The 22,710-nt window shown below is 40.3% G+C and overlaps 1 protein-coding gene across 3 annotated transcripts in view; it reads right to left on the reverse strand.

Annotated features, from left to right (window-relative positions):
* The window catches only part of PDE4D (phosphodiesterase 4D), a 763,522-nt gene that overhangs the window by 496,360 nt on the left and 244,452 nt on the right, over positions 1 to 22,710 (reverse strand). Inside the window, exon 1 of one of the 3 annotated variants that reach the window (XM_084628700.1) lies at positions 3,040 to 3,182. The exons of the other annotated variants lie outside the window; for them this stretch is intronic. Coding sequence (XP_084484826.1) covers positions 3,040 to 3,086 — 47 coding nt within the window. The 5' untranslated portion in view covers positions 3,087 to 3,182. Of the gene's footprint in view, positions 1 to 3,039; positions 3,183 to 22,710 lie in introns of those variants that run through there. 3 annotated transcript variants of the gene reach the window in all.

Here is a 22,710-nt window from a genome sequence, read left to right on the forward strand (position 1 = left end):
CTTCCCCACATTTCACCTCTTCCCACTCCAGTCTATCCAAAACAGCTGCTACTAAAATCCTCCTCTCCACACCCACTCCAACCACATCACTTACACACCCTCTTTGAACCCCTCAGTTGGCTTCCTGTCTTTTACCACAGAGAATTTAAGTTACACATCCTCACTTAGAAGGCTCTTCATAATCTTGCTCTCCTTGCCTACAATTCATTTTCCCAGGCAAGGAACAGATCATGATATTTAGTTATAAACTGCACTTTATTGTGCTATGTAAATGATTTTCCAAAATAATGTATTCACTGGGAGCCAGTATAAATAACATTCACAGTAGGGTTTAGTTAGGGGCATTCACACTTTAGGCATGGAAGGTTGTGAGTTCAAGATCAAACCCAGCACTTAGAATTGGTTCTTGCTAGGGATACCTACATCTTTTGGAAACCCTTCCCCCAAGCCCACACATACCCCCAAACAAACACAAAGGCAAAAAGCACCTTGGCTCCCCCATCTGCACATAGCAGTTAAAAGCCATGAACTTTGGGCGGATGAGGGGAGAAGGCTGAAACAAACCAAATTAACTTAAAATTCAAAAGGTTTTATTTACTAGCCCAGGACCGATAGCCACCTATGTTTCATTCTATACTGGAGTCAGAGTAGGAGAGATAAAGAGAAATAAAATGCCTATGAAGGCAGAGAATATACTTAAGACTAAAAAAATAATGTCGCTAAGGTATATATGTTTATCGGCACTGAATCTGAATATGGATTTCAATATTTAAAACATAGTATTTCAAAATTAAATATGTACTATATGCTGCTTTTTACAAAATACCTTCAATATGTTGTTCAATGTTATGGAAAATATAGCGAGAAGAATCAACTGATATAGCTGTTAACCCAGCACAATACTAATTGGGTCATATGAAAAAAAAAGTATCTTCATCTAGCTTCACTATCATCTTGCCAGAAGACAGAAATATATACAGACCACTCTTTCTATATCTACTCAAATCTACTATGGGAAGCTTTGCTATGTCTGGCAGCCAACGCACAGGTTTTGTGAAAGTGCTTCTACAGAATTACAAAAATGACTAGCAACTCCAAAGTCTACCATTCAGAAATGTTCTTTACAGATCTAACGTAGCATGAATAAGCAAATTTGCCTGGTTCCTAAAATGGGCAGTTGAACAACACTGAGCTGAAACATTTTAATTTCAAAGTAAGGTCTGGGATCTAGTGAGCCATAAATGCTTGCATGGTATAATCTGCATTCAGATCATATATTAAATGTAAATCATGTGAAAGCCTACATACATTTGTGCAGCACCACATGTAAAAATATCCCACATTGCTGGTATAGTACTTCCTGTTACAGAATGTATTCCCATTTTGGTAAGATACCAAGGAGACTAGGAGGGGGTGAACAGGGAAGGTAGGCAACTGCCTATGAGAGCAGAAAAAACAAACAAACAATTGATGTGATCAAACCCCCTCAAAAAGAATTCAAAATGTTGGTTGCAAAGTCCTGAGACACAGAATAAACTTCAAGGCTAAAAATGTTTCAGAACAATTTCTCCAAGTTATTAAAAAGAAAAGTAGGCCAAATTCTTAGAAGACAACAGAAATATCAGGGCTTTTCTGTTAGGTGTGGACCACACTGCACGTTGCAAAAGAAGCTACAAAAGCAGGGGGATGAGCTTAACTAAAACCTTATCTTTATTATTTGTTTTCCCAGGTGATGCTGTTTAAAGTGGGCTATAGGAGGATATTACAATCATTTCACTTGATTTCACTTAGCCTAAGATTGGTGTTATGGGAAAGTGACAGAGGACTGTGATAGAGGAGTAAAATGTGTTAAAGGAATGAATCTGTATTAACTCTGCATTAAGATTTAGTATCAATACAAATTTAGCAGAGTCATAAATTCACAGCATCCCCTCGTCTGAGAGGCTGTCACAGGTGCACCATGGTTCTGATTGGTTCTGAGCTGGATAGCCAGAAACCTCTGACAAATGACACCCGTCGGAGGTTTGTGGTTGTGCTATATTGTTGCTACATTTATACTATATTGTTAAGTACAAGTTTGAAATACACTGAAGAAAATAATATTTTGCATTGCTGTAAAGGTATTGGCCAGGGAAAATCCTAATGAGTTAGGTATCCAAACAAACATTTATACTAAAGGCAAATCTTTTGACTAAATATAAACTATGCAGACCGAACTTTCATAGTATGCTTGCTTTTAGTAGCTTTAAAAGAACTGAAATAAACCCAAAAATGTAATAAAGACAAGATCTTATATAAAACTGGGCTTTGCCCAGAAGTCAGTAGTTAGTTAAAGCATTCAGTCATAAATTCCAACATTAATAGCATGACATGACGCCAATCAACTGGAAAATAATCATAAAGTTGACCTTAATACATTATAAAGTAAGTTGTAGACAAAGGTTACTCCCTGAGCAAGAACTACAGATGTGTCTGGGTTTAAGAGGAAACAGATGTTTTAATGATGTTGAAGTGATTTTAGTTCAGTGGGACTGTTTTCCAAACAGCCAGATTTAAAATATTAGCACACAAACCTATTTAAAAAACCAAACTGAATTAACATAGGGGAATAATTTATCCTTGTTTTTTGGTCAACTGAACTCTAAAAAGAAAAAATTAGAGGCCAGACAAGTCAATATTATATGGGGAAAACAAGTTTGTAGCGTTTCTCTGAAAATAATGTTATGAATCAAATGGCAGAGTCTTTCATTGATCCCATAGATAGAAATATTTCTATTTCTCAAAAGGTTCTTATTGATTGTATTTTCACAGCTATATTATCTTCTCCCTTCTCCAGCTTGACTCTTCTGTTTTGTGATGGCACAGGGGTGCTCAACTTGTATTACATCACCACTACCATCTCTGTAAGATTTTCATTTTACAACAGGTCAATCCTCACTTGCCATTAACAATGGAAAAGTCAGCATCTGGCACTTGCCATAGTATTTTGCAAACAAGCATTCTGAGTTTAACAATCTGTAGCGTGTATCGATTACTCACCATATCCATGAATGCCTCCTAAAGGGGAAATTATTCACATGCATCATGTTCACAGATCTTCCTGCATTAGTATTTTCCCTGTCAGATAGCTTTTTCTGTGATGGTATTCATAGATGCATTCCAAAACAACTGCATGAGTAGCTAACACCAAGCGTTATTGCAAAAATTATTGTATTCCACAAAAATAAAAATATCCAAGATATGAGGAAAGACTTTTCATAGGGTTTTCTAGGTACATTTCCATCCATTTATGTCAAACTGGTTAGTTAAAAAACATGAAAGTATATGGTATATGGTAACTGCGTATCCTAAGTGAAGGCAAAGGTTCCCCTTGATACAATCCAAATGGTTTTGGTGTAAATTAAAGCATCTTCATATGAAACATTTTGAACAGTTGGAAAAGGTTAGTCAAACGATAGTTTCTGGTCATCCATGCTAAATCAGTGTTTACAGGAAAATGAATAATTGCGGATTCCTTTGCCATAGGGTCCTTTAGAGATGAATATTGCTTTTTCTTCTTTCTTAGACACATATTCATCAGTGATCACTTTAATGGAGTTTTCCTTTCTTGTAAGCCCTGTACAAAGACTGGTGGTTAAAAACCCATGTACATCCAAAGCAAACTTCTCTGAATTTTGATTCTCAGGGTTTATTTCTTCATCTAAGAAAGACGGAAGGAAGTGTGCTTTTTCTGCTCCATAGGACCGGACTACAATTAGATACTAACATGAATATAAGGTTCTGCCATGATCAAATTCATTTTGACGTCTAACCCCATAAGGCTGTCTGTCTTTTAAGTAAAATGACTACGCTATTGATTCTTTCACTGCATAACCTAGTTCTAATTTGATGTTATACTTTATATAAAAAACATGTGCATGCATTCAGATTTTGCCACAAAAAAGGAAAGCTTTAAGTCCTACGTTATCTAAGAACTCCTTCTCTGCTCTCCTTCTCTCCCAATTCAGCAAACAGTAGTTATTACTCCTGAGGCTCTGACAACATCCTTGGGAAGGTTCTTAAGATCAAGCCATACAGACCATGTATATATTAAAATAGTGCAGGCAGCATGCTCTTAATTTCTTTCTCCTGACAAGAATTGCCAACATACCCTCTGAAATCCTTGGATCCTTTCATACTGTGTCTTTGCTCTCCTACTCAGAAGCAGCTCAGGACACTTGCAGACTCTGTGGCACTATTACTCTGCAGCAGAATCTGCTCCGGGCTGCAGTGAATGCTGCCTGACAGAGGATGTGCTAGCGTCAAGGGGGCCCTTTAGGTGGGTTCTCTGGCACAGTATATCCTCCTGTGCTTTTTTCAGCAGACAGACAGAGAGAAAGTAGGAGAGGGGTGTTTGTGGGGAAGAGGCAGGGGGACAAAACAAAAAGAAAAACAAAACCTTTCTTTAAAAGACCCTATTTCTCTTAGTAACTACAATAAAACAAAATTTAAAAATAATTAAACATGTAAATGTTAAATAAAGAAAACATACACCTAGGACAAAATATTGTACTGTATTTTTCTTTGATGTCTAAAAGATGACAGACTTATTTTTCATTTACGTTTTCATGTGCCTAGACCATAGTGCATGTCTTCTTTCTTTTTTTAAAAAAACATGGTTTATGCTGCCCTATGACTCTTAAACTTCAAATAACCACTTGCCCTTTTGGACAGGAAATCCTATACTATGAAAGCCAGCTACACCTTCAAAGGCATCAACACATGCCATAAAACTGCATGTTTGATTAGGGAGTGATCTGACTAGGGAGTGCTGTGATAAGACACTGCACTGCACATTTTTATGTCTTCTATTTCCTTAAGATTGTTTCTCCTGCTGTCACAGCTCCATTCAACAATACCCCAAATTAGCCCTAGCACTGTTGATGCCATTTTGGAACAAGAATAAAATAATAAACTATCTGAGTCCAATAGTGTATGGGCAATGAAATAGTATTTAAATTCAACAATAAGAATGGCCTTACTATTTGCAAACAGACAGCAAAATATTCATGTACCTGTTTTAATTACTGTATTTCAAAGACTTATGGCACAAGATACAGTACATCTCAGAATTTAAAAGAGCTCTGGCAACCTTCTCTCCTGCTACAGTATGCGGGGGGGAGGGAGGGGGGAAGGGTTTAATAAAATGCAACCATCAGAATTTGAAATTTTTGTTAAAGATTAAGAACAGTACATAATTTTATTACTTATCATCAGCAAGTCAGAATGAGAAACAAAATGAATAAGCACATTTAATGAAGGTAAATAATTCAAATTAACTTTTTAATGGCTTGGTAAAACCATACTCTCTTACGCAATGGGACTTCATAATATGTAAAAAGCCCTATACCCCCTGTTAGGGCTTATTGCAAAATACATTAAAATATAATATAAACAAATACTGTGAAACTATATAGAGGCACGATTCATTTCATTATTCAGCAATATTGCCTTTAGTCTCTCCAATTCCCTACTCCTTTGACTGACAACATACAAGCAACATATTAAGAGTATAAACTTTGTCAGATGCTTTTTTTCTCTTTGTTTTTGTTGTGTCTCTTAAATTTTTGTCTCTTAAATATGTATGTCTCTTAAATTTCCCCAAATCATTCCCCTATCTAAGAGCCCCAGCTATTCTGCTCTGCTATTGCTGCTCATCCCACAATGAGAGTTCCCTTCCCTTTATGAAAGGAGCAGGGACCCCTGATATCTAAATCATAGAATCATAGAATATCAGTGTTGGAAGGGACCTGAGGAGGTCATCTAGTCCAACCCCCTGCTCAAAGCAGGACCAATCCCCAATTAAATCATCCCAGCCAGGGCTTTGTCAAGCCTGACCTTAAAAACTTCTAAGGAACGAGATTCCACCACCTCCCGAGGTAATGCATTCCAGTGTTTCACCACCCTCCTAGTGAAAAAGTTTTTCCTAATATCCAACCTAAATCTCCCCCACTGCAACTTGAGACTATTACTCCTTGTCCTGTCAATGATCATGTCCCTCGATCTGTTGGCAAGGCCCCTACTTATACATCCCAAAATGCCAGTGGCCTTCTTGGCAACAAGGGCACACTGTTGACTCATATCCAGCTTCCCATCCACTGTAACCCCTACGTCCTTTTCTGCAGAACTGCTGGCGAGCCATTCGGTCCCTAGTCTGTAGCGATGCATGGGATTCTTCTGTCCTAAGTGCAAGACTCTGCACTTTTCCTCGTTGAACCTCATCAGATTTCTTTTGGCCCAATCCTCCAATTTGTCTAGGTCCCTCTGTATCCTATCCTGACCCTCCAGCGTATCTATCTCTCCTCCCAGTTTAGTGTCATCTGCAAACTTGCTGAGGGTGCAATCCACCCCATCCTCCAGATCATTTATGAAGATATTGAACAAAACCGGCCCCAGGACCGATCCTTGGGGCACTCCACTTGATACCGGCTGCCAACTAGACACGGAGCCACTGATCACTACCCGTTGAGCCCGACAATCTAGCCAGCTTTCTATCCACCTTATAGTCCATTCATCCAGCCCATACTACTTTAACTTGCTGGCAAGAATACTGTGGGAGACAGTGTCAAAAGCTTTGCTAAAGTCAAGGAACTACACGTCTGCTGCTTTCCCTTCATCCACAGAACCAGTTATCTCGTCATAGAAGGCAATTAGATTAGTCAGGCATGACTTTCCCTTGGTGAATCCATGCTGACTGTTCCTGATCACTTTCCTCTCCTCCAAGTGCTTCAGAATTGATTCCTTGAGGATCTGCTCCATGATTTTTTCAGTTACTGAGGTGAGGCTGACTGGTCTGTAGTTCCCACGATCCTCCTTCTTCCATTTTTTAAAGATGGGCACTACATTAGCCTTTTTCCAGTCGTCCAGGACTTCCCCTGATCGCCATGAGTTTTCAAAGATAATGGCCAATGGCTCTGCAATCGCATCTGCCAACTCCTTTAGCACTCTCGGATGCAGCACATCCGGCCCCATGGACTTGTGCACGTCCAGCTTTTCTAAATAGTCCCAAACCGCTTCTTTCTCCACAGAGGGCTGGTCACCTCCTCCCCATGCTGTGCTGCCTAGTGCAGCAGTCTGGGAGCTGACCTTGTTCGTGAAGACAGAGGCAAAAAAAGCATTGAGTACATTAGCTTTTTCCACATCCTCTGTCACTTGGTTACCTCCCTCATTCAGTAAGGGGCCCACATTTTCCTTGACTTTCTTCTTGTTGCTAACATACCTGAAGAAACCCTTCTTGTTACTCTTAACATCTCTTGCTAGCTGCAACTCCAGGTGTGATTTGGCCTTCCTGATTTCACTCCTACATGCCCAAGCAATATTTTTATACTCTTCCCTGGTCATTTGTCCAATCTTCCACTTCTTGTAAGCTTCTTTTTTGTATTTAAGATCAGCAAGGATTTCACTGTTAAGCCCAGCTGGTTGCCTGCCATATTTACTATTCTTTCTACACATCGGGATGGTTTGTCCCTGTAACCTGAAAAAGGATTCTTTAAAATACAGCCAGCTCTACTGCACTCCTTTCCCCCTCATGTTATTCTCCCAGGATATCTTGCCCATCAGTTCCCTGAGGGAGTCAAAGTCTGCTTTTCTGAAGTCCAGGGTCCGTATTCTGCTGCTTTCCAGCAGTTGTCCAGTTAAAAAAAATGCATTAACCCTTGTAGATGTCAACAAAGGCCCTAAAATCTCTAAAGGGGTGCTCTCTTTCCCTCTCTTCCTTCCCGCCTCCTGCAGCTGCATTTGTGCTTACAGTGGCCAGAGGAAGTCCCTGCCTCCCGTCTGTTTTGGCCCTGCCTCCAGCACTCTGGCAGTAGCGTTTTTCTCCCATGTAATGTGAGGCTGTTAGGGGGAAATCAATAACATTATAATAGTAATATATAATAAAAATCGTACAAGTAATTGAGAATAAAACTACACCAAATTGATATAGAACTGTCTGGAATATGCAAAATAAAGGATAAAACTCATCAAAAACCAGGAAGATAGAATAATAGAATCATAAAAATGTAGGCCTGGAAGGGAACTCAACAGGTCACCTAGTCTAGTCTCCTGCACAGTATTATCTATCTAAGTATTATCTAGACCATCTCTGACAGGTGTTTGTGTAACATGTTCCTAAAAACCTCCGATGATGGAGGTTCCACAACTTCCCTCATTAATTTGTTCTAATGCTTAACTAGCATTAGAGTTAGGAATTTTTTCCTCATGTCTTACCTAAATCTGCCTTGCTGCAATCGAAGCCCATTACATCTTGGCTTGTCCTCTATGGATAAGAACAACAATTTCTCACCTTCCTCTTTATAACAACCTTTTAGATACTTGAAGACTTGTATGTTCCCCCTCAGTCCTCTCCTCTCCAGACTAGACAAATCAATTTTTTTCAATCTTTCCTTGTAGGTTTTCTTGTTTTCTAGAACTTTACTCATTTTTGTTGCTCTCCTCTGGACTGTCTCTACTTGTTCACATCTTTCCTGAAGTGTGGTTTCCAAAACTGAACACAGTACTCCAGTTGAGGCCTTATCAATGATGAGTAGAGAGGAAGAATTATTTCTCGTGTTTTGCTTACAAAATGATGTTTGTTTGTTTGTTTTTTGCAACAGTTTTACATTGACGACTCATAGTTAGTTTGTGATCCACGATAACCCCCAGGTGCTCTCAGAAAAGAGAGAAATCAAATTTTTTAAGGTAAGAAACTACGCAGAAACCCACCTTACCAGCTATTTGTGCAAATGAAACTAGGAGTATTTTACTTGATTCACAAAGAAAACTGGAATAACTGGACTAATTAGTACAATTTTGCCAGTATGGATACACTGAAAGCACAAACAAAAAATGTACAGTTAACTACAAGAATTATAATCAGATAGACATCCTCACTAGAATGCAGACATCTTCATCTCACATACATACTCAATTTGTTATGGTCATGAAGCCCTTTCAAACAATGTGGAAAAGGAAACCAACTGCTTAAATATTTGTTTTTATTCATCAACAGAAGTATGAAAACTGCTAACCATGTATTGATGAGAAGTAGGGATATGACAATTCCCTCATTTGGAATGGATCTGAACAAAAATTCACCTATAATGTAAGTATTCAGATGCATTCAATTCTCCCTCAAAAATACAAAGATAAAAAAACCCCTGCCTAATATAGTTAGAATTATGTTCCATTATCTACAGCAGAAATACAGTAATTAAAAATATATATTGGCTAAGCCATATAAAAAAAGTAAGTACAAGAGCTGGGGGCAAAATCTTCAACAAGTATTCATTCATTTAAAAATGAATTTGCTTCAGCCATGCTTAAATCCCTTCCTGGTTCACTTTGTGCAAACATTCAAGTCAGTGAACTTTATTTGTGTGAATTCTTGCAGAAAGCAAACCATAGGTTTGCATGCTTCAAGCGCACAGAAATTACCTTATTTTGTGGCCTAACTAGAAAAAGATACTACTTTTTCTAAAATTCCTTAATACGACTTACCTGCATTATTTCCCTGAGATGTTCAAGTCTCATTGGCTTCACCAAGCTCCCCTCCTGATTATAATAGTTATGCCCATTTATCCAGAGTACAAAAACAACACCATATAATTCACATGACCAGTCAAACTAACTACTACGGTTTGATCCACTAATATTAAGTACTCATAGTGAATAGTTTGAGTTCAACCCAAGAGAAGAAAAAGCTGGTTGGCTCTTGCACTCTTCCCCACATTGCTGTATCCTCTTGCCTTTTCAAATTGGTTGAGGTCCAGTGGATTCTTTCAAGTTCCTCACATCATTGTGGAGGCATAGTTGTGGTACAGAAGTCTACAATTTAGAAGTCTAATATTAAAAATAAATAGGAATTTTGTGTAGTTTGTCACAACTTGAGGCTGGAGAAGTTATGGTCTTCCATTCCCATATCAGAGGAGCTGATTTGTGGCTGATCTTACTCTCAGGGGCTGCTCATTTGTGCTGAGGATAATTATCTGTAGGCACTTGGTTTACTGACCTGCAGCTTCCTGTACATTCTTAGTGTATCTTTTACATCCCCATACCCTGTACAACTGAGTCAGAGGGACTGGTGGAAGGAGGTGGCGGATGGGGGGGGTTAATGTCTCCCTCAAAAAGAAACCAAATATCCTTCTCCTCCCCATAAAAAAAGTACACTCTGATGCGACAAATTTGTGGTGCTGCTTGGAAAAAACTAGTCCTATCCAACACCCTGGCTCCCTGGTCTGGTCAACATTGATCCAGTCCCAGGTCCATCTCTTCTTTTTGATGTGAGTGGTAATTCCATATAAGATCAGACCTTCTGCACTCTAAGGGATTTAGCTACAGCTCTTCATTTTCTCTTTGTGACACCCTCCCCACAACTCCCATTCCATAGGTGTCTCTGGTCCTAAGTGGGAAAAAGGAGGAGCAATCATTAGCAGTAATGCCACTGTGAAGGAGAGCAAGAGATTACATTTAGTCTAGTTAAATTGTTTGGTATAGACTTTAACATTTTCAAATGGAGATTAATTTTTTGGGTCCATCTAGTAAGTCAATTTGCCTCTCATGCTCTAGCTTCCCTCTTTGTTATTGAGAGCAGACGTCACGCTGTGTGTAAGGCATCATGTTTTTCAAGCAGTTACCAATTAACATGAGACAGACATTGTACTGGCTCTTTGGATTCATACCTAGTCGAGAGTCACAAATTCCCAAATAACGACATTGCCATAATCTTAGCAAAATAAATATGAATATTATTCATCATCACTGAATCTCCCATAAACAGTTTGATAGACTTTATTTTAAGAAACCAAAATGACCCTTCTCACAGTCGTAAAGCAGAAGTGGTAAGACTACTTATACTGTAAACAACTGAAGCCAGGTCAGATACATTTCCAGCAAATAACCATGATCTTTTCTTTTATACAATTACCTCCTGCTAGTTTTGTTGTTGTCGTTTTATTTCAAACCAAAGTAATAGTTCAGACTATTCTATTCTTGAATAATATATTAGTCATTTGTACTTACAAAAGATGCATAAAACAATTTACTCCAGTATAATATTGAGACATTAGATAGTTTGGTGTAATATCATATTATCCTTTTTCTGTAGGATGAAACATAAGTAAATTAAACCTTTGCCTAAGATGGTACCAAATGATTTTCACTTGAATACACTGTCCTATTCATAAGGAACCCACTGATAAAGGGTGTAATTTTCAGAAAATCAGGCCCACAGTGACTGTTTCAATACAGTCATATAAAAGACCAGTGTTCCATTTCAAGTCCATTCTTGTTTCTGGACCAGAAGGGAATGTTGCAAAGACAACACACTCAGCCTATATGGATGGGTTAATGTAATATTAATTAGGAGCACTGATAGATTCCACAGAGAGTTCTATCTAGTCCTGTTCAGCCAAAAGACTGACAGCTGTGGGACAGGATTTCAAAGGTGGTAGTGGGGTGTTAAGGGACGAAATATAAGCATCTTCAAGAAATGCAGACTATCCCTCTGGGCAAACAGTTTGAAATATTGAGGATTGGGAAACAACTTTCACATGAAATATACTTGGAAAATTTTGTAAACTGGAAACTCAGCAATACCTGTTCATTGACATGAGCAACAACCTCCTTACAGTGTTATAGAAAGAAGCTGACATATCCCATTTATGGTTTATTGGGGGACATTAATAAAAAAAACAGGTTTTCCCAGATTTGGGAACAATTATGCAAAAAGTGGTATTATCCTTGCCAGTGTTTCATTCTCTGCTAATTCACATATTGGCCTACTAAAGATAGCTTTTATCCACACTGGAGCCAGCATATACAGTACTGAATATTGTTATACTTTGAAAAGGAATATGAAAATACATGAAGTGAGAAATTCAATGAGAAGGGAAATGATGGCACTTAGAAGAGGACTCTTCCCTTGACATTATTCTTGTATCCTGAATAGAATACAGAACTACTCCTGGGGGAATTCTGCAGCAAAAAAAATTCTGCAACAAAAAATTAAAAATTCTGCACACAATATTTTCAAATTCTGCATATTTTATTTCTCAAAATAACACAATATAATCACACTGGTTTCAATTATTTTTGTTGATTTATTTCAAAATACCTGTCAGCAAGTATGTCTGTAACAACACAGACAATAAAAAAGATTCAGGAAATGTTTTTTGAAAAATGGATTCCTTACTAGGCATATTAATACAGAACTCTTAGTAATGATTCATTTAAACTACAATACAGAAATGTATTTCACACACCCTTCAGAAACAGTGCAAAGGCCTGGGGGAGTTAAGGGTTACAGAGGAGTTGATGGGGAGGGAAGTAATTGCTGGGAAGAAGCCTGGGTGTGAACTGGGAGGGTTGTTGGGTATGGGTGGGGAAAGTATGGAACAGGGTGTTTTTTGGGGGGCGCAAGGGGACTGTTAGGGAGCTTCCCGCCTGCAGACCCTGGCTGACCGCAGCCTCTTCCATTCAATCAGGCACATCTGCCCTTGTCCCCATGTGTCCCTACACCCTGTAGCCTGATCTTAGATTATGTATTAATTATACTGATTACTTAAGAATCCCCAGTTATCACTTTGAGGGTTGCCAGGTTCTTGGCCCAAGATCAGGCCTAGTATTATTTAAATTATTATATAGTTGGGAACCCTGATGTGCACAGTTGCAACACTCACAATATAGGAACCTTTTATATTTACAAATATAGTTTATTAATACATTTAGCACAGTCACAAACAACCCAACTTAGTAAGATGGATAGAAATACTACAGAATGTGCATCTATATATTCACACCATCCCTTGTAGAACAACCTGAAATGCTAGCTATCATCTTCCTCATCACCATCACCTTCCCCATCATCACCAGTGGCCGTCATTCTGGCACCTCCCAAGGACTACATCTCTCTCTCCTACTGCCCCTAAGGTGGGATGCCACTTTTATAATTTGTTATGCTGACACCGTTATGTTTGATGCATATTCCGTAGGGGATTTTTCCTTTCTCCTTATTTGTATTTCCTCACCTTACTAATGTTGGAGTGTCTTTTTCCTACAGGGTTAGTATCTCAATGATCTCAACTTATTATATACGTCAATTCATTACCATGGCCCTTTGTGGTTAGATATCACATTTGTTATATCTGTCCTAACTTGTTATTTCGGTTCTTTCCAAGTTCGATGTTGTGATGTATCTGTTAAGTTTAAAAGGGTATGAACTTAGGAAAACCCCTATGCCAACCTGCTTTAACACATCCTCTATGTTAAAGGTCGCAGTCATACATGGACCTTATGCTTTAGCTCCATTTATCTAGGTGAAAGGTCCCAGACATATGTATGCTAACTTTGCCATTGCTCACTATACAGGATTTGGCCAGCAGGTCCCTTATGTTACAGCTAAAATATACCCTAATATAAACCTATTATAATAAAATAATCAAACCTATAAGAAAATAAGAAACTTATAAGAAAAGATATATATAAGTTTTATATTAGGGTATATTTTGGCTGTAACATAATAGGTTTACATTAGGGTATATTTCTTATAAGTTTCTGTATATAAGCAAGCAAGCAGGCTAGCCTTAAATGTATCTCACGTACCTGGTATGTACATCAGTTCATTGCCAGGACACTTCTGTGGTTAAATTATTTACCTGTGGTCAGAACTCCCCCTTAAACTCTATTTTCAGTTCCCCAAATACTTGGGGTTTTCCATTGGGCCGTTTATCTGTTCAAAGTTCATAGCTCTCAACTATGCTAACTTGCTGAAGCTAATGTCTTACAGGATACAGGCCTGCAGGTTTATTGAATTACTGGTGAATATAATGCAAAGCAGTAAATATAATGAAGGCAAGTTGGCCACTGGGCTACAGTCGAAGTGAATGTAATAAAGGCATACTAGTCCACTGGGCTACAACCCCATGTCCATGTGTCCCTCCACCCCCACTCAGACACCCACTCCCCCAATCTCCATGTTGCCCAGCACCCCCTGGCCGTGTCTCTGTGCCCCCACTCAGCCACCCCCTTTCCCTATGTGGCCCTGCACCCCCTCCACTATCACCATGTGGCCCTGCATCTCCCTCCCCACCAACCCCTTCCCCAGTCTGTCCTACCTACAACTAAGGCTGTGAGTCTTTCACAAAGGTCACAGAAGTCATGGATTCTGTGACTTTCTGGTACCTCTGTGACTTCTGCAGCAGCTAGTGTGGCTAACCCCAGGGCTGCCCGAGCTGCTGGGCACTGGCTGCTGCTCGGACAGCACCAGGCTGTCCCGGAGCAGCAGTCAGGGAGCAGGAGCGGTGCCCCATCCAGAACAGCAACAGTGGTGGGGCCCCAGAGTGCTGCCACCCTGCCTGGAGAAGCAGCAGTGGGGACCCTGGGCTGCACCCCTCCCCAGGGTCAGCAATAAGAGTGGGTCCTTGGGCACCCCCTGAGGGAGTGCCCCCCCCTCAGCACCTAAGATTTAGTTAGGGGTATATTTAATAAAAGTCAAGTAGAGGTCATGGGCTGTGACTTTTTGTTTATTGCCCGTGACTTGTCCATGACTTTTACTAAAAATACCAGTGACTAAATTGCAGCCTTATCTATGAGTCCCTGTCTGACTCCTCAGCAGCCCCACGCTGTCTATCTTCCCATAGTCCCTGCCTCATGACTTGGCCCAACAGGCGCTGTGAAAAAGGCAGGCTCTCTCTCTTCCCTAGCTGGCCTGGAGAGGCTGCTCTGTTCTATCATCACAGTGCCCTCTGGTGGGCAAAAGGCAGAAATGCAGCAACTTTACAGCCAAAGTTATTTTCTGTTGGGGCTGGTGCTAGAGGTTGCTCTGTTCTAGTGCCACAGTGCCCTCTGGTGGGATAAAGGTGAAACTGCAGCAACTTTCCTGCAGAAGATTTTTTCTGCACAAAAAAATAAAAATATGCACAGATCATTAATTATGCACACGTTCAGTAGTGTAAATTTTCTCTAGTCTAAATAACTGACCACTTCATGTTACTGTGAAATGACATAGATCAGGGATATGAATATTGACTACCATGAAAGTGGGGAGACTGAGGTAGACTAAATTTAGGTATGGGTCAAGTGTGAAGTCCAGCAGGAATCAGTTTGCCAATATGGATGAAAGTCACCTTCTGTTATGATGGGGCTTCTCAGTATGCATGCAGGCCCTTTCCCACTAGCCACCCATTCTCTTCACAAACTCAAAACATCAAGCCACTCATCTCAGTTACCAAAATCACCTGAAAACTCCCATAGTACTAAGTGTCCTAACCCACCCAGATGCCAAATCTTCCCACTCACAGACATTCTATAAATAGAGAATTCTACCAAATTCCAAAAACAGGAAGATTTCCCCATCCTCCCCCTGAGAAAATCAAATGCCCAATGACTTGATTCTCTGTTTCTTCATTACATATATACTCTGATGATTTTGGGGGTTCTGTCTGTACCACTTCTGAATTGTAGATGATTTTAAGAAATTGTATCATGGAAAGCCTATAAGTATGTGGGTAGACCAGAAGTTAGAGGGATTGTGTCAAGTCACTCCCAGGCCAGAGAAAAAGGTGAGTGATCGGCACTCAGTGATAGTCTATTCAAAGTAAAAACACCTTGGGACAACGGGTTTGCTCTAGTGGAGATAAGATACTTCTTTTTCTTGTCTGAAGGGAGGGAAGTTTGGAAGTAATGGAAAGTTACCAGGAGCAGAACTAAAGCAGTTGGTGAGCCCTGCCGGAGTCTATAAATGTATTCTGGTACGTAGTGAACTGACACCACCAGTCAAATTTGACCCACCACAATGTTCCCTTCAACCCACGTGCACACAGGACTGTGCAGCAGTTACTACTTCATGTACCTGGGTCCTGCTCTGCCTGCTATCCTGCTGGAACCCATAGCAATTCATCTTTCCACCAGGGAAGCCTTAAGTCAGTGAGATAGGTTGGGGGTTGCAGGCATGGGGCACCTGTTCTGCCTGTTGGGCCACCCTTCTGGGCCCTGCACAAATCCTCCACCCAATTCCTCAACTCCCCACTTCACCTGGTAGCTCTTAGTCTTTCCCTCTCATCCCAGACCCCCAGATAGGCTGTTGGCCTATGGGTGTTTTGCCCTGTCCTTGATCTCTGGCTGCTGTATACACCACTGTACCTGACCCAGCCACCCAGCTAAATCAGCTCAGCTGGGCACCAGCTCAGATTAGGGTTCAAGGCTAGAATAGACAGGCACTCAGCACACTGGTGGATGCTACACAGATTCACAGGCTCTGATAACCTTCAGCCTCACATTTCAGCTTGTTCCACAGTAGGATGTCAGGCAGCCAGCTTCACAACTTTTGGATGGAGCTCTGGGAGAGGGATGTGTTTAAGTACCAGGGAGTTTGAAAGGTCAGTGCTGTGCCCAGTGGCGCTAAGCAGCTGGACAGTGAGTTTCAGAGATAGGTGCCAGATGGAAGGTCTGCACCCTGAGAGAGTGCCTATAGACCCTGAGATTGGGGGCCATGGATGGACTCTGTTCAGGCTCCAGAAGCTTAACAAACCCCAGGAGAGCCAGAGAAGAGAGGCCTGGATTCCCCTCAAAGCAGTCTTAGTGGGCAGCCAGGAATGAGTGCTCACTACGATCTGTTACAGAATCCTCCTTTTCTTTACTACAGTTACACTCCTACAATCAGGAAACAAACTATAAGGTTACTAAGAATCACATGGCTGTAATAGTGAAGAGCAAATACATCCTTTTAGTAAAACAGTCTGTAAACAACCCACAGGCTGAAATTTATTACTGAAATCAATAGAGATAGACCTAATTTACACCGTCAAAATAGAGAAACTGGTCCCAAGCTTTTGTCAAACAATTATGAAACCAAAAAATGTGTGAATGTTAGCCTGTTTCCCATAAGAAAATAAAGGAAAAATAATTTCATAAACTGTGCACAGGAAATACTGAATATTATCGAAGTAAACATATACAAGTTGCCTAGAAAGGAAACATGTTAAAATAGGTGGTAAAAATAACTATATATTTAAATTCATTACAATGTACTTTATATATTTGAACTGCTACTTTTAAGGACCATCGCCATACTATGGAAAACTAATTTGAATCAACCTCCTTAAATGTATAATAATTAATATATCACTAATGTAACTGAAATGGTTTCAGATGTAAATACTGTTATAAACAGGGCCTTGTAAGTAGGTCCTTGTTTCAAAATAAAATTAGTCTCAAGTATTAAATATTTGAATTAAATATAACCATTAAAATAGTCTGATGCACCCCTAAAAAAAAAAAATCTATCAAGCACTCTTTAGAGCACTAGTTCTACAGTGTTCAAGTATTTAGGTATCTCTCAAGAATGCTAAAGTTAAGACAGCACTCATTTACTCCATATTTTACTCTAAATTGACCTGTTACACTCAAACTCTTATTTGTTCCCCGATGCCAAACAAATTATGGTAACTACTTTTAAAGATGACAAATCTATCAAAAACACAACAAAGTCAAAACAGAAAATTACACATTTGTAATATTTCAACTATAAAAACAACAGTTAAGTTTTTCCCTAGCTTGGGAATATGAGAATCAGTGTTAATTCTAAATTAACTGTTCAGAGATGGTACTAGTGATTTCTACATTTTTCAAGTTTAATGTGCAATAGTGTCTCAAACAATATGAAAGCCACATTTAAAATGTCTGTGAGGTGGGTAATAGTTCTCACCTGTGCAAGTTTCCAGGGTTGCTGTGTTATTCACTGAGCGTTCCATTTCTCTTAGTTCTTCTCCACACTTAGATTTTCCACCTGCCCATTGAGTTTCAGCAGCAAAAGCCAGATCAAGCCTACCCAGATTGAATCTAGCTACCTGTATGCACTTGGTAGCAAAATCATAGGGTCTTCCCAACAGAACAGTAACTGGGGAAACTGGGTGGATTGCCTAGCAACCATGGAGCAATGGCAAGTGATGTGTTTCTGAGTCAGAAACCAGTATTACAATGAGAGAGAACGACAATGAGAGAGACTTCTATTGTCCTCCTCCACATGACCTTTTAAACGTTGGGGGATAATGTCTGATAATAGCAGCTGTCCAAGAAGCCAGTGTGGGAAATGGAAATTGTAGACCTCCCCGTGAAGGCAACCAAAGCAGACATAAGACATCTCGCAGAACTCACATTTGTCATGTCTTCTTATATCTCAGCAAAATGTGATGGAGAGAGTCTCTCTCCAGACACATACCCCATAACTTAGAATAAGATGTTCTGAGCTGCGGGCCAGGAGACCATGACTTTCTGATGATATTTTTGTGCCCTTCACAACTGTTATTACCCAAGGTCTCATACCATTACTTTAGCAGAAGCAACTACTGTTCACCTATTTTACAGGTAAGAGAGAGTGCACAAGATTACTTCAGACAGAGAGTAGCAATAGAACACAGATCACTAAAATAAGAGACCCAAGCCTAGGTTCATGCACTTTACCACAAAGTCTGTATAAGCTCTGAGAAGGTCAAGACTTAATTTAATAAATTTATCTTTCTGGAAAGCAAGACTCATTATTGAAAAAGTAACATTAAGAGGGAGGGGAAAAGAAATAGTCCCTTTAGGTATGAAGTTTTGGAAGCAGCCATGGAGGGACTGGAGTAAATACAATGAGAAAAAAAATTCTCTAAGGGCTCATCTACATGAAGTAGCAATGATTTCTAAAGCCCCTAGCACATTTTGCACTAACAGGTTTGTATAGACTCTGCTGGCATGAACTAATAGTTCCCTAGTGCACCTAGGGAACTTTTAGCTTTTGCCAGCAGGGTGTATATGGACCAGGCAGTGTTCTTTAGAGAATGTGATTCTTTAGAGAATCACACCACTATTGTGTGCACATTGCCTCCTGCATCGGAACCAGAAAACAGGGTCCTGTGGTTTTGATTCCTACCTGGAAGCAGAGAATTTCAAAGTCAGGGATTTTTGAATTGGAAAACTTAGAGATGGAAAAGGCCTATCAGATCAGGTTATCTAGTCCCTTTCCTTGCCAACACAGGATTGTTCCTACAGAACATTTACTAGTGTTTTTTTCCAGACTAGTTCTGAATTAGGAAAATGTCTCCCAGGGGTAACAATTTCACAGTCTTAGTAATATGGATCTTAGTAATATAGCTCTAACAGCTATACCAACAGAGAGAAAACACTGTGGACAGGCTTGTTCTTCATTCATGAGTGAGAAGCAATACAATTTCCCCTGTTCCCCTCCTCCACAACATTTGTAATATAGTATAGGTAGAGAGATATAAGAAGAAGTTGGGAGAATAGCTTAATATGCTTTATAGCCTTGCAGAGGTATGTTTACATACTATAAATTTCTCAAGTTCATAATCTACAAAGGTATGATCCCTATATTCCGCAAACTGAAATATATATTAATCAACCTCACCTGGTGTGATTCTTGCATTCTCTCTCATTCTTTCACTGCTGGACTTCATTTTGCGAAACTGGCCAATAATTAAATGTATTTTTAAGGGTCAGTGGTTGGAGAATGGCAGGTACACACTGGAAATAGTAAATATTTATTTCAGGTTGTTTCTGTTTCCTGCATTCAGTGATCATTTGCCAGCCTTAGACCATTGGTCTTTTAGATCCAAAATCAAGATGTGCAAGTTTGTTTATAAAAAGGTGTACTCAATGTTTAATGACAGGTTTCAGAGTAGCAGCCATGTTAGTTTGTATCCGCAAAAAGAGAAGAAGGACTTGTGGCACCTTAGAGACTAACAAATTTATTTGAGCATAAGCTTTCGTGAGCTATAGCTCACTTCGTCGGATGCATTCAGAAGTGAGCTGTAGCTCACGAAAGCTTATGTTCAAATAAATTTGTTAGTCTCTAAGGTGCCACAAGTCCTACTTTTCTTTTTTCAATGTTTAATATAATCAGATGGGCTAATACAGCAGTTATGATAAAGGATTAAATATTTACACAGGATCCCACATTATACATATATTCGCCTACAATTGCAAACAAACCTTTGTGGCCAATGAGACATAAAAATTGTTTTCTTAAAAATGAAGTAAATTTGCCAAAGACTCACCTGACAAGAGTTTTCAAGCTATCCGATTTAGATAATCGTCTATGGTCCAATAAGTGCTTAGTAAATTAATCTCATTGTATCCAGAGGAAATTTTCTTCAAAATATAGTCAAAAATGAAAATAAAATATCTTTTGTTTCATTTCTGAATTTGAAAAGTTAAATCCCTTCCCAAGAAAACATTTGTTGGTAACTAAACTGTAAAAAGGAACACTTACTTATCTTACAGTAGGTGTGGCTCTTCGAGATTGTGTTGTCCATATGCATTCCAATTCTGGTGCACATGTGCCCCTATGCACTTGAGATTAAATTATTTTAGCCAGCAGTGTCCATCTAGGCCATTCCTGCACCCTGGACACTGCTGGCTGAAGGAATTCAATCTCATGTGCATGGGTACACATGTGTACCAGAAGTGGAATGCATATGGACAATGCATCTTGACCTGCTGCTCACAAACCGGGAAGAATTAGTAGGGGAAGCAAAAGTGGATGGGAACCTGGGAGGCAGTGACCATGAGATGGTCAAGTTCAGGATCCTGACACAAGGAAGAAAGGAAAGCAGCAGAATATGGACCCTGGACTTCAGAAAAGAAGACTTTGACTCCCTCAGGGAACTGATGGGCAAGATCCCCTGGGAGAATAACATGAGGAGGAAAGGAGTCCAGGAGAGGTGGCTCTATTTTAAAGAATCCTTATTGAGGTTACAAGGACAAACCATCCCAATGCGTAGAAAGAATAGTAAATATGGCAGGCGACCAGCTTGGCTTAACAGTGAAATCCTTGCTGATCTTAAATACAAAAAAGGAGCTTACAAGAAGTGGAAGATTGGACAAATGACCAGGGAGGAGTATAAAAATATTGCTCGGGCATACAAGAGTGAAGTCAGGAAGGCCAAATCACACCTGGAGTTGCAGCTAGCTAGAGACGTTAAGAGTAACAAGAAGGGTTTCTTCAGGTATGTTAGCAACAAGAAGAAAGTCAAGGAAAGTGTGGGCCCCTTACTGAATGAAGGAGGCAACCTAGTGACAGAGGATGTGGAAAAAGCTAATGTACTCAATGCTTTTTTTTGCCTCTGTCTTCACGAACAAGGTCAGCTTCCAGACTGCTGGACTGGGCAGCACAGCATGGGGAGGAGGTGACCAGCCCTCTATGGAGAAAGAAGTGGTTTGGGACTATTTAGAAAAGCTGATGTGCACAAGTCCATGGGGCCGGATGCGTTGCATCTGAGAGTGCTAAAGGAGTTGGCGGATGTGATTGCAGAGCCATTGGCCATTATCTTTGAAAACTCATGGCGATCAGGGGAAGTCCCAGACGACTGGAAAAAGGCTAATGTAGCCTTTAAAAAAGGGAAGGAGGAGGATCCCGGAACTCCAGTCCAGTCAGCCTCACTTCAGTCCCTGGAAAAATCATGGAGCAGGTCCTCAAGGAATCAATTCTGAAGCACTTGGAGGAGAGGAAAGTGATCAGGAACAGTCAGCATGGATTCACCAAGGGAAAGTCATGCCTGACTAATCTAATTGCCTTCTATGACGAGATAACTGGTTCTGTGGATGAAGGGAAAACAGTGGACGTGTTGTTTCTTGACTTTAGCAAAGCTTTTGACACTGTCTCCCACAGTATTTTTGCCAGCAAGTTAAAGAAGTATGGGCTGCATGAATGGACTATAAGGTGGATAGAAAGCTGGCTAGATTGTCGGGCTCAACAGGTAGTGATCAATGGCTCCATGTCTAGTTGGCAGCCGGTATCAAGTGGAGTGCCCCAAGAGTCAGTCCTCGGGCTGGTTTTGTTCAATATCTTCATAAATGATCTGGAGGATGGGGTGGATTGCACCCTCAGCAAGTTTGCAGATGACACTAAACTGGGAGGAGAGGTAGATACGCTGGAGGGTAGGGATACGATACAGAGGGACCTAGACAAATTAGAGGATTGGGCCAAAAGAAATCTGATGAGGTTCAACAAGGACAAGTGCAGAGTCCTGCACTTAGGATGGAAGAATCCAATGCACCGCTACAGACTAGGGACCGAATGGCTCGGCAGCAGTTCTGCAGAAAAGGACCTAGGGGTTACAGTAGACGAGAAGCTGGATATGAGTCAACAGTGTGCCCTTGTTGCCAAAAAGGCTAATGGCATTTTGGGATGTATAAGTAGGGGCATTGCCAACAGATCGAGGGACGTGATCGTTCCCCTCTATTTGACATTGGTGAGGCCTCATCTGGAGTACTGTGTCCAGTTTTGGGCCCCACACTACAAGAAGGATGTGGAAAAACTGGAAAGAGTCCAGCGGAGGGCAACAAAAATGATTAGGGGACTGGAACACATGACTTATGAGGAGAGGCTGAGGGGCCTGGGATTGTTTAGGCTGCGGAGGAGAAGAATGAGGGGGGATTTGATGGCTGCTTTCAACTACCTGAAAGAGGGTTCCAAAGAGGATGGATCTAGACTGTTTGCAGTGGTAGCAGATGACGGAACAAGGAGTAATGATCTCAAGTTGCAGTGGGGGAGCTTTAGGTTGGATATCAGGAAAAAAATTTTCACTAGGAGAGTGGTGAAACACTGGAATACGTTACCTGGGGAGGTGGTGGAATCTCCTTCCTTAGAAATTTTTAAGGTCAGGCTTGACAAAGCCCTGGCTGGGATGATTT

This window comes from Lepidochelys olivacea (assembly GCF_965140295.1).
Source record: "Lepidochelys olivacea isolate rLepOli2 genome assembly, chromosome: 5".
Taxonomy (NCBI): Eukaryota; Metazoa; Chordata; order Testudines; family Cheloniidae; genus Lepidochelys; species Lepidochelys olivacea.